Source organism: Girardinichthys multiradiatus, chromosome 7 (genome assembly GCF_021462225.1).
Source record: "Girardinichthys multiradiatus isolate DD_20200921_A chromosome 7, DD_fGirMul_XY1, whole genome shotgun sequence".
NCBI lineage: Eukaryota > Metazoa > Chordata > Actinopteri > Cyprinodontiformes > Goodeidae > Girardinichthys > Girardinichthys multiradiatus.
The window spans coordinates 5,459,550-5,472,107 of NC_061800.1; the positions used below are offsets into that span (position 1 = coordinate 5,459,550).

Here is a 12,558-nt window from a genome sequence, read left to right on the forward strand (position 1 = left end):
GCACTAACACACACCCCAAGGCCTCCAGTGAATCAGGATGGTATTAACAGACCAGATCCAGCAGGTGCTGCCACTGTGTCTACAGCTCACAGCCAATTATGAAGCTCTGCAAGACCACCTGCAGAAGCATACGAGGAAGCAGAAGTTAATCCAGTGTGAGCTCCATTGCCTTCTTTCCTCCTGTCACCTTTGCTCTGCCTCTATTATGTGATTTCTGCTTTAATCAGCCTCCTGTTCCAAACACACACGTACACACATAGAAAGACAGTCACACAAATGTTATCAGGTCAGTCATGTGTGGCTGTGAGTCAGCACATCAACTCAGTCTCTGCCCGCTGAAGCCTCGAGATAAGCGGCAGGTGTGAGGCTGGGAAGACGGCCGTCATTCAGATGATACAGTCCAACCGTCCCGGATGCCTATTTGAGCTGAGGGGTTAAAAACAAGCTCTTTTAATGCTTTGCCAGCTTCTAAATGCCACCGGCTTGACGGATGTCCAAACATTGAATATTTTCAGCTACACCAACTAAACCTTGCTCATGTTGTTTTCTTTAAGACTTATTTGTTTTAGCATGTGATGAACATTTGGTCAGAGACGAGAGTCAGAGTGAGGTTCAAAGAGGTATTTCTGAGCAGGTCAGTTTGGTCCTGTTTTTTGTGTAGCATCACTTTAGTCAGGTTTGGTATAAGTATAACAATACAAGAGTATAAAAGATACCATATTAAAACAATGCACATGTTTACGTTGGCTTAAAGAAACATCCGCTCTGAGAATTCTTGTTCTTTATCACTCATTAATTAAACCAATCTGATTTACGCTGGCTCATCAATTTGCTTTCGACTAATTATTGCTGCAGGATTTCTTTCCACCTGCATCCAAAAACACAGGAGGAGGTGATATGTAGTAGATTTGTAGCTCTGGAGTACTGACTCAGCTCTCAGATTACTGCCCCATATTTTTTGCATTTCATCACTGAGAACAGCTAACTGTGTAAACTGATTTCATGAAGAGGCGGACTGATCCTCAAAGAGGCCAGAAGATGCCTTCAGAGCCTGTGAGCAAATTTCAGAGTGATTCCTGATATGTTACATAAAGCTTACAACAGGAGATTATTTATAGTGCCTTGCAAATGTATGCATTTATATTCTTCTTTACTCTGATACCAAACACTGCACATAACCCTGAACATGCCATCCACATGATAAACATGCTGGTGACAGCATCATGCAGTGGGAAAGATTTTGTTTACCTGGGACAGGGTAGCTGGTCAAAGTTGATGGAAAGATGGATGGGCCTGAATACAGTAAAAATTGGAAGAAAATCTATTTGGGGCTGTAAAAGATTTGAGACTTGAGATTTTGCAAAGAAGAATAGACAACCAGTTCAGTCTAGTTACCCAAAGCTGCTAGATACATATCCCCAAAGACTTGCAGTTGTAATTGAAGCTAAATGTGGTTCTACAATGAATTGACTCAGGGGGCTGAGTACCAATACACACCACACTTTCAGCTTAAAAACCTTCACCTTGACAATTATGTACCACTTTGTGTTGGTCTGTTACATAAAATCCCAATAAAACACAATGCACTTGGTGGTTGTAACATGACAAAATGTGAAAAAGTATCAAGGGTATGAATACTTTTGCAAGGCACAGTAAACCTGAAGCTCATTTTTTTTCAAATGCTTTGCCTTAATTTTAAAGATACCAACACATTTCTTAAATCCTATCAGAACAGCGTAGTTGTGCCGATAAAGGAGAAGGTTAATGTCAATGTCAGTACCTGTTGCTTTTACCAACTCTTTAGTTCTTGATATTAACAATTAACTGCAGTTACATCTAACAACAAAAGCAGAAGAACAATAAAACTTGTTAGTGAATGAGTGGAGAAACACCAAAAGTCTTCTTCAATCTCGTCTCTCTCACATTTACACCACAGTGAAACAAACAGGTACGAGCTGAAATGTGGAGGTTGCTCTACATTCATTTCCTTCTGTTCTGCCTCAGTTCAATGATGGCCCTGACTATACTGCTGCTTTCCTTTCCAATGATGGAAATCCTGCAGAATCACAGTCTGAGATGAGCCACCAAAGTTTTCTTTTGTTGCAAACATCCATGAGTCTCTCTGCTGGCTGCACCATTACCACCACAATAAGGCTTCAGTCCACTACACTGCTTAAAGGGTAACTCTGCCGGAAATAAAAGAAAAAAAAAACAGGCTCCTCCCACTTTTCTTTTTATACATTTCTTGGTGAGTGTGTCAGATGCGCCCGTTGCCGTGGGTGCTGCTCCTTCTCCCTGACGTGGGTTGGGATGAGTAGTGGAGCTCGGCCGTGGAGAAGCTGTTGGAGGAGTTGGAGGGGGAGGAGGTGAGTCCACAGGCTTCACAGGCCAGAGCCAGTTGTCGCAGGGCGTCCAGGGAGTCCATCTTAGCTCCACGTAACAGGTCACTCTGCCCCTGAAACAAAACAAAGAGATACTTGACTCAACCTTTGCTTGTAAAGAATTATTTGTACTACTTTAACTTTTTTGTCACATTGCAATCGCAAACTTCAATGTATTTTATGAGAATGTTATGTGACAGACCAAGACAAAGTAGTCCATAACTGGGAAGTGGAAGTAAAATGACACGTGATTTTGAGTCAGATTGGATGGAGAGCTTCTGTCAGCATCAATTTAAAGCACAGCGCTGGTGGTGTAGGGATTAAGCATGCAACCCATATATAGAGGTTACAGTTCTCGAAGTGGCTGTCCGGGGTTCGAGTCCTGGACCAGGAGACCCTTGCCAAATGTCTTGCCCCTCTCTCCACCCCTATTTCCTGCCTGCCTACTGTTAGAAAAATAAAGGCCTCTAGTGCTGTAAAAAAAAATTTAAGTCTTGCCAAAGATTCTGTATCAGACTTAGGCCTGTACCTTGACTCGACTCATTATTATGGTTTGATCTAAACCATTCCATTGTAAGTCTGACTGTAGGTTAAAGGTCGTTGTCCTACTGGAAGGTGAATCTCTGCCACAGTGTCAAGACTCTTGCAGCCTCAGACAGGTTTTTCTCCATGACTGCCTTGTATTTAGCTCAATCCATCTTCAAAAACCTCCTGTCCCTGCTGAAGAAAAGCTTCTAGACAGCATGATGATCCACATTTCACTATAGGGATGGTGTGTTCAGAATAACTTATAGCGTTGTTTTCTGTCAAATTGTGGTTTACATGTAGAGCAAAAAGTTCACTTTTGGTCTGACCAGACCACCTACTTCCAGATGTTTGATGGGTCTCTTATATAGCTTGTGGAAAACTTGCGTACTTTAGACCACATAATGTATCCATAAAGGAGTTGTAATGACAACAGATTTTTCCATCACTGCAGTGGATCTCTGCAGCGTTGCCAAAATTACCATGGACCTCTTGGCTGCTTCTCTGATTGATGCTCTTTTTGTCGTCAAACTCTTTCTACTTTCAGATGATGGATTGAACAGAGCTCTGTGGAATGCTCAAAGGTTGGGATGTTGTTTTGGAAGCTAATCCTGCTTTAAAATTCTCCACAACCTTCTCCCTGACCTGTCTGCTGTGTTCCTTGGTCTCCATGATGCTGTTTGTACACTAATGTTCTCTAACAAACCTTCACAAAACAGCTGTATTTAAACTGAGATTAAATTACACACATGGGGACTATTTTTACTTATTAGACCACTTTTGAAAGCATGTGGTGTGGCTGGTATTGGTTGCATATCAGAGTGAACACCACAATTTTCAGATTGTTTGTAAAAAAAAATTTAAAACCATCATTTTTACGCCACATGTATGCACCAATTTTTTTTTGGTCTATTAGATAAAATCTCCATAAAAGATATTTGAGAATATAAAGTTTATAAAGGGTATAATGTGGTGCTATTTGTCTTCAGCAAAAGCATTCAGATGTTACTTTATCATGTACTGACTCACTATGCTTGCAACCACTTGGGGGTAGCACGCTAGTTGTTTCTGAACCCAAAAGGAAGCTCCTTTTCTAATTCAGTTTGCGTCTCCTTCTCTCTCCCCTGTCTCCATGACAGTGACCTGGATATCTGGATCCAAGCTAAATATTTGGATGAGTTTCTCAGTTCCTAAAATGCACATGACGGAAGGAGGACTTGCATGACGGAAGGAGGACTTGCATGACGGAAGGAGGACTTGCATGACGGAAGGAGGACTTGGATTAGAGGAGGCTTATTGGAGGCTCTAAAAACGAGGATATATCAGTATGCCATGAACAGCAGTATTTTCAGCATCCACGGCATCTAAAAGAGAACTTCACAAATTTCGATTCACACTTATCTGACAGAAATAACCAAAAGCAGCTCTATGCTTCCACAGAAGGGAAATGAAGGACTAACTGTCACTCTCACTCCTCAGTGATTTTGATTTACACCAGCTTCTGAATAGTGAGCCACTCCATATCTCAGTATTTTTCAGTATTTGTTTTCAATCTGTCTCTTGGTATTACAGTGCCTTGGAATAGAATTCATACCTCAAAAAATATTTTTACAATTTCTCCTGTTGTGAATTTTATGGGATAGACCAACACAGAGAAGTGCATTATTGTGGTGAGCATTAATCAGAGAAGCAGCCAAGAATACCGTACCGTACCATACCACTTTATTTCTGAAGCACTTAATAAACAACATAGCAGCTGACCAAAGTGCTGTACAAAAAAATGTAAGCAAGAAAAGGAATTAAACAATAAACAACTATAAGTTAATATATAGGAGCAATAGAAAATGTAAGAGTGTACATGTACATAGAACAAGTAAAAGATTAAAACACATATGATAAGTCACTATAATTTAAAAGCCAAGAAGAAAAAGTGTGCCTGCCTGACCTCCAACAGCAGCTCATCCCACATTTTAGGAGCCCAAACTGCAAAGGCTCTGTCTCCTCTGGATTTATAAAACATCTTGCGGACAGTCAAAAGCATCTGGCTAACCTATCTAAGAACATGCGAACGGAGGTAATGGGGAAGCAGCTCAGACGAATTAGAAGCTGAATGGGAAGCCTGTGAAGGGTTGCTAAAACTGGAGTTATGCGCTCTCGTTTGCTTGTACCAGTTAGAAATTGTGTAACAGCATTTTGTGTCAGCTGTAGACATGAGAGGGAGGCCTGGCTGACTACAATGAAAAAAGTTACAATAATCCAGGTGATTAAAGCATGGATCAGTGTCTCTAGCTGCCTCAACTGAAACAAAAAGGACTTAACCACAGCGTTGAAAGGTGTGTCAAGTTTTAGGCTGGGTTCATTTTTACACCTTAGTGATGATGCATTTTTCATGCGGGGCCAAAGGGGGAAAGTTATGGAGTTAACTTTGTCTCAATATTATTCAATCAAACAAAAAACTAATCTCAATCAAAAAAACTATATGCAATCCAAAAAAACTAATCTCAATCAAAAAATATTAAGTTGTGATCAAAACTTTCAGAGTTGTAACGATTTTTTTTTTTTAATGGAATATTTTATTTTGGGGAGAAAAAAAATAGTTTGATAAAACTTTTTTTGATTAAAATGACTCATTTTTTCTCACAAAGAGAAAAAAGTTATTTGCAAAACATAAACTTTTATTTGCGCATGTCAAAAATCTTTGGTTACGAGTCTCGCTTTTTTGGTTTTGACGCTCTCTGTTTTTGGTTGAACTCAACGAACTTTGAGTCCTGGGAACATGGACATCCTGGGCGGGGCCTAAAGACGAACGCTGTAAGACGATTCCCTATTGGTTAGCGCTGACTAAAGCAGCAGACTCTGATCCCCCGCATCTCTGAACTTCTGCTCGAACTGCAGGGCTTGCAGCGTCGCTTCAGTGAGGAGACATCAACTGTACAGAAGAAAACTGCGGTTAAGTGAGCCGACAGTCAGAAATACGCGGTGACGTCAGCCGACACCAGCTCTCTCTTAAAGATTAGCGTCGCGCATACAAGGCGCATTACGGTAATGGAGCAGAAAGGACACCGACCCTGGCAACAGTTGAGAAAATAAGAGGAAAACAGAAAAGTAACCTTCAGAACATTTATATTAATTACATTTTTACAACTTTCACATTCATGTTTTATGTAAAAGAATAAATATTTAATATTCTACTGTACAGTTTTGGAGAAATATCTTGTCGAAATACCTCAAAATGCTCAACCATTATATGCATTTGTCCCACCTTCAGGAATTTATTTCTCCAAAACCAAGAGAGGTGACAACACAATCTCTTCAGATTATATTAGAGGGTCATCTATATTATAACCAGAATTAGTATTTCATAATTTCACTGTAGGTTTCTGGAGAAATACACAACTACCCCAACAAAGTACCACAAACGCTTCTTTTTGGTGAGGTCGATGAGATCCTGGGAAGTGGTCTGGACAACTTAAAGTGCAAGAGCATCCAGATCTCCTCTGACCTCTCCTGGACCGGAAACGCCCCTCGCCTGTTGAAGAAGGTAAAACAACAACTCTTCTTCATCTCCTCAGCTGCTTACAGATATCTACAGGGCCACGGTGGAAAGCACTCTGTGTCTCAGCATGACAGTGTGGTGAGGGAACTGCACAGGAGAGGAAGGAAGTATCAAGGGTTGTGAGGACAACACACAGGATTATGGGATGCCATCTGCCCGACATAGATTCTGTTTTATTCTACACTTGGGGTAGTTGTGTATTTCTCCAAACCTTTACAGTAAAATTATGAAATACTAATTCTGGTTATAATATAGATAACCCTCTAATAAAATCTGAAGAGATTGTGTTGTCACCTCTCTTGGTTTTGGAGAAATAAATTCCTGAAAGTAGGACAAATGCATATAATGGTTGAGCATTTTGAGGTATTTTGACAAGATATTTCTCCAAAACTGTACAGTAAAATATAAAATATTTATTCTTTTACATAAAACATGAATGTGAAAGTTGTAAAAATGTAATTAATATAAATGTTCTGTAGGTTACTTACCTGTTTTCCTCTTATGTTCTCAACCGTTGCCAGGATCGGGTCCTTTCTGCTCCATTACCGTAATACACCTTGGATGCCCGACGCTAATCTTTAAGAGAGAGCTGGTGTCGGCTGGCGTGACCGCGTATTTCTGACTTTCAGCTCACTTGACCGCAGTTTTCTTCTGTACAGTTGATGTCTCCTCACTGAAGCGACGCTGCAAGCCCTGCAGTTCGAGCAGAAGTTCAGAGATGCGGGGGATCAGAGTCTGCTGCTTTAGTCAGCGCTAACCAATAGGGAAACGTCTTACAGCGTTCGTCTTTAGGCCCCGCCCAGGATGTTCATGTTTCCAAAACTCAACATTCGTTGAGTTCAACCAAAAACAGAGAGCGTCAAAACCAAAAAAGCGAGACTCGTAACCAAAGATTTTTGACATGCGCAAATAAAAGTTTATGTTTTGCAAATAACTTTTTTCTCTTTGTGAGAAAAAATGAGTCATTTTAATCAAAAAAAGTTTTATCAAACTATTTTTTTTCTCCCCAAAATAAAATATTCCATTAAAAAAAAAAAAAAATCGTTACAACTCTGAAAGTTTTGATCACAACTTAATATTTTTTGATTGAGATTAGTTTTTTTTGATTGAATATTATTTTTTGGATTGAGATTAGTTTTTTGTTTGATTGAATAATAATGAGACAAATTTAACTCCATAGAAAGTCAAAGGAAGGGATACAGCTGGAACCACTGTATTTAAAAAGCATAACCTCCTTCTTTTTTCATTAAAATTCTGGACATTTTGTGTCATCCATCCTCTGATAATAAGACTATGTTAACAAGACAATCAAGGAAAGGCTGAACAGAACCATTATGTTTTAAAGGGAAATAGACCTGACAGTCATCAGCATAAATGAAATAGAAAATAGCACCAAATGGCAGCAAATAAAGTGGGACTGGAGCACTGAGGAGCCCCGCAGGGGAGGGCAGTAGAAGTGTAGGTAAAATCATCCTTCATGACACTTTGAACTTTAGCCCATGTTAGCAATGATGCTATCATCGCTTTTTCACTGAGAAACTGGACTGATTCTGTCCTACACTGCTTCGACAGAACCAGCCTCAGGCATCGCTGGGTCAGCGCCTTGAGCCAGCGACTCAAACTGATAAGGCTCTGACCCGCTGCGCTCCACAAAGCCTCCCTAGGTTTTTCAGAATTCAGAAGTGTGCAGACTCCTACAGAATGTGGGCATGACATCAACTGGCAAGCAGGAAGCTCTTTCTTTGTCAGTTAAAGATGTATTTCCAACATGCTAAAAAAAACAAGCGCTAGTTCTGGCCCTGAGAAAGAAAAGACAGGGTGGAAAGAAGATGCTGGGAACATGATACTCTACTGGTGTCTATGTAACATGTTGTGTATCTGTTGGCCCCACGAACGTATGTGGCAGTGCGCCGCAGTCAAAGCTCAACCAAACTGAACTTAGACCACGGCAAGTGCAGCGGCATATGGAGTACATGCAGCGTTGTGCTGAACTTTGCGCACCGTCCAGCTCGCCGTTTCTATGGCACAGAGTAAACCGTTTCTGCCCACAGCATGCAATAAACACAAATAGGTTTTTTGAGTGCGATGTCACTTTGTTCGGTGTGCAGGCCTCATGACTGTACAAACTGACAACCACCTGACCAGCAGTGCCTGCAGGTCAGGTGGTTGCAAATCATAAAAAAGGACTTTAAACAGTAGAAATGAAACTTTTATCACCTGCCAATTCAGAATGTCCCCAGGGGAAAACTTAGTTTGACATGTACTTAGCTTAACATATATGGATTTTATTTTGATCAAGCCCAAATCATGATTACAGACCTATGCATCAGCTTGGGAGAAGCTGGAGCCAAATATAGAATTCTCAAAGAACTATGCTTACAGCCCCTGTGTTGCTGTCCCTGTTCATGTCATGGACCAATCTCACATACTTATGTATCACACTGGACTTCCTCATACAGTACAACTATATCCCTAGGCTACAACCCCTAGGCTCTCTCTACTCAGTTAATGATGAATGGTGTAGGGCCATCTTCTACCGCAAAAAAGGGCTGGTCAAACTACACCTATCAGCATTCATTGCAGTTCAGGGATTCCATTGACTGTCACAGGTCACACATGTACTGACATCACTGTTGTTGCTATGCCGGGAACATCGGAACATTTCCCTGCGGGTGGATTTATTAACTTGCTGGCAACTTACCTTTTCACTCTTTTTATGTTTGGGGAAGAAGCTTAACAAAGCGTTACATTTGTGTATTTAGCATGTATTAACCTGGTGCACCAAGTCCACCACTGAAACTGAGTTTCCCTTCATCCCAGTTTGTGTTCTGGTACCTTGAGCACAGTGATGTTCCAGGTGAAACTCTCCACAGCCTTGTTCAACTTCCGTCCCTTCAGTCCCTCCTTCTCACAGAGCCGGGAGAGATCCTCATGGAGGTCCATTCCTGCCAAACACGAACAGAGATGATGCAGCCGTTGAGATGACAAAAATCAACAGAAACTGCATGTCAGAAGCATGCCTTGCTGATGTGTTGCATTAGCAAACAACTAATGTTTTTCACATTTACATTGGCCCTCAAAGGTCAGTAGTAATCCAACACAGTGAGTGGGTTTAGAATTACATTGCTGACTAAGTAAGTCCTTATGCTGTTGGCTGGTTTGTTCATTGCCTCACACAGGGTTACCTGCAGTTCTGTACAACAGAGTAGTTATTACATTTATGACCTAAAGTGTTTCCAGTCATTTCTCCCTCCTTGTGTTGCTGCATGCAGTGCTTTATCTCTTCAGACTTTACCTTCTCTGTGCACCTGGTAGATCCTTTCCTGAACACTGTCTGCGTTCTCAATAAGCTGTTTCTGGGCAGTGATCATCTGAACAGAAGGACAGAGAGCAAAGTTGAGCTCACAGGAGTTTGTTTCATGTTAATTTAAGGACCAGTTTTATTGATCAGGAATGTGAAAATTATCAGTACCAATTTTTCTTTTTCTCCACTACTAACATGGAAACTAGTGCCTAAAAGCATATTTAAAAACATCCCCACCAGGCATTACATGCCATAATGCAGCATTAGAGGAACAACAATGCATGGGATTAAACAAAACCTGTACTGTTTCTATATTTTAAAGGAGCCTCTGTGTGTTTGCAAGAAGCAGACAAGAAGATATACTCAGTTAGCAGCACCTGACCAAGAGCTCCATGTCAAACTCTCCAGGCCTCAGATAGCATGATAAATGGGAAGGTTTATTACAGCAGAAATAGAAAGAGACTAAACGAGTATGGCTTGGTTAAGGGGCTCATGAAAGACAGCCTCTTCTCTAAATAATTACGTATAACAATTTTGGTTTGTGAAGTTCCATCTGAACTAACCATTTGACTTCTAGAATAATGTCATATTTACCAGTGAGACCAATGAGTAGAGATGCTTGGCTAGGATAAACAGATCCATGTTTCCCAGAAACCAAACTTAGCATATCAGCAAAAACGCCTTATAGAAAATGTAAAGCACAGTGGTGGAGGCTCGATGATTTGGCCTTGCTTAGTTATCAGAGGGCATAGCCACGTTGCAGTCAGTGGGTTGATACTGAAGCAGAGTCAAATCTGAGACCATTTGTTCAACAGCTGAAACTTTGCCTGCAACAGGACAATGATCCAAAACATCATATCTGTTAAGCATCTGGATAGTCTTTATCATTTCCTTAGAAGGTTTTACTATATTTGTTTATCTGTGTAACTATGTAAATTGGAAATGCACCAAGACAGTGGCTGGTTACTAAAATAGGCCAACTAGCTTGATCAACCTAGATCTGGCAAAGTCAAAAATCAGATAGCTCTCTGATCAGTGAACACACCAAGCTTGAAGACGACTCAGGGCCCCTAACATCTACGTGACAATGTTTTAATTGTCATCACTGTCTACACGGCAGTAGTGGAAACGTGAAAACAGTGTTATTTCCCTGTTACGCCATTAGTAGGCCTCTATGTTCTTTGAAACTCAACATGTGAGCCCGTTGTCTGTGAACCATTGTTAGATTCAAAAGAGTCAGAAGCACAAGTACGTACTCAGGTGTGTTGAAACAGAGATGCATCTAAAAGTTGCAGGACACCTGCCCTTAAGGACTAGAGTTTGACACCTGTGCTCTACATGAAGATGGCCTAGTCTGTAAGAAGATCGTCATCACTCTGAAACTGAGCTGCAGCACAGTGGCCAAGACTGTACAGCAGTTCAACAGGACAGGTTCCACTCAGAACAGGCCTCACTATGGTCAACCAAAGAAGCTGAGTGCATGTGCTTGGCATCATATTCAGAGATTGTCTACTGAAAATTGACCTGTGAGTGCTGCCTGCATTGATGCAGTTGTTGAAGGGGAGGGTGGTCGACCCGTCGTCCCAGAAGAATATCTCTTCTAAAGATGATGAACAAGAAAGCCTGCAAACAGTTTGCTAATAACAACCAGACTAAAGACATGAACTTCTGGAACCATGTCCTGTGGTCTGATGAGACCAAGATAAACATATTGGGTTCAGATGGGTGTACTCATTTTTATAAGATACAGTATATGATCCCCCTGACGTACTAGAGTACTACAGTATCTCCTACCGTATATATGCTGATGACACACAACTTTAAATGTTTGTGTTACAGCACCACCCTAGTCTACTACACTCACTAAATCAGTGTGTTCAAAATGTGAGTAGATAGATGGGTCAGAATGTCCCCTGCTTAATGTAGATAAGACAAAAACTATTGTTTTTATTCCCAAAAGTTTGGAGACATCAGCACTTGGCTGGGCTTAAAACCACAGAGCATGCAAGGAAACTGGATGTAATTTTCTAACTAGATCAAAATGTTTACAACCACATAAAGTCTGTCACTAAATCAGCTTACTATCATCTTAAAAAACATTGTCAGACTCTAATCTCTTTGTATTGCCTTGTGTATGAATGGTGCTATATAAATACAGTCACCTTGCCTTAACTGAGTTTTGTGGAAGGAAATAAACAGACTTAGTTTTGGCACAGGTATACACACACACACAACACACACAAAGGGAGACTGTCAGCTGCACCTCTTCCCACTCCATCCATTTCCTGCAGCAGCCAAGTCTCTCCCACCTATAGTCGGGTATTTACACCTACACACACAGCGCTCCTCTTCTTGGACAGCACACTATAGCTGTTTAGTTAACAGTAAGTGTAAGTGTCGATGTGATGGATGTGAAGCCAGCAGGCCAATGTCACAAAGCAACAACTGGTTTCACTTGCACTTTTAGAAAACACCTCTTCACCCTTCTGAGAGGTTTACTCATCAGATGCTTACTGTCTCCTTTTGTGTGTGTGTGTGTGTGTGCATGTGTGTGTGTGTGTGTATGTGTCTGTGTGTGAGAGGGAGACAGAGGAAATCACTGCTCATTGTCATTCTGCACGTTTAATGCCTGAGGACAATGTAAATGCATGTGAACATGTTTTTGGCCATCACTGGTGCAGGATTTACAACAACAAAATCTGAAAACGCTGAAATATATTTTTTATGAAGTGAACAGATTTTGCAAATAATCCACCAAGCAACTGTTGCATGATCAAAACAAATCACTTTTA

At 40.9% G+C, this 12,558-nt stretch overlaps 1 protein-coding gene across 1 annotated transcript in view; it reads right to left on the reverse strand.

The window, feature by feature from the left end:
- Positions 1-1,783: 1,783 nt before the first annotated feature.
- The window catches only part of plcl1 (phospholipase C like 1), a 152,990-nt gene continuing 142,215 nt past the window's right edge, over positions 1,784-12,558 (reverse strand). The window contains exons 10-12 of the mRNA XM_047371494.1: positions 9,758-9,833; positions 9,298-9,407; positions 1,784-2,455 (exon numbers count right to left, since the gene is read on the reverse strand). Coding sequence (XP_047227450.1) covers positions 2,258-2,455; positions 9,298-9,407; positions 9,758-9,833 — 384 coding nt within the window. The 3' untranslated portion in view covers positions 1,784-2,257. The remainder of the gene's footprint in view (positions 2,456-9,297; positions 9,408-9,757; positions 9,834-12,558) is intronic.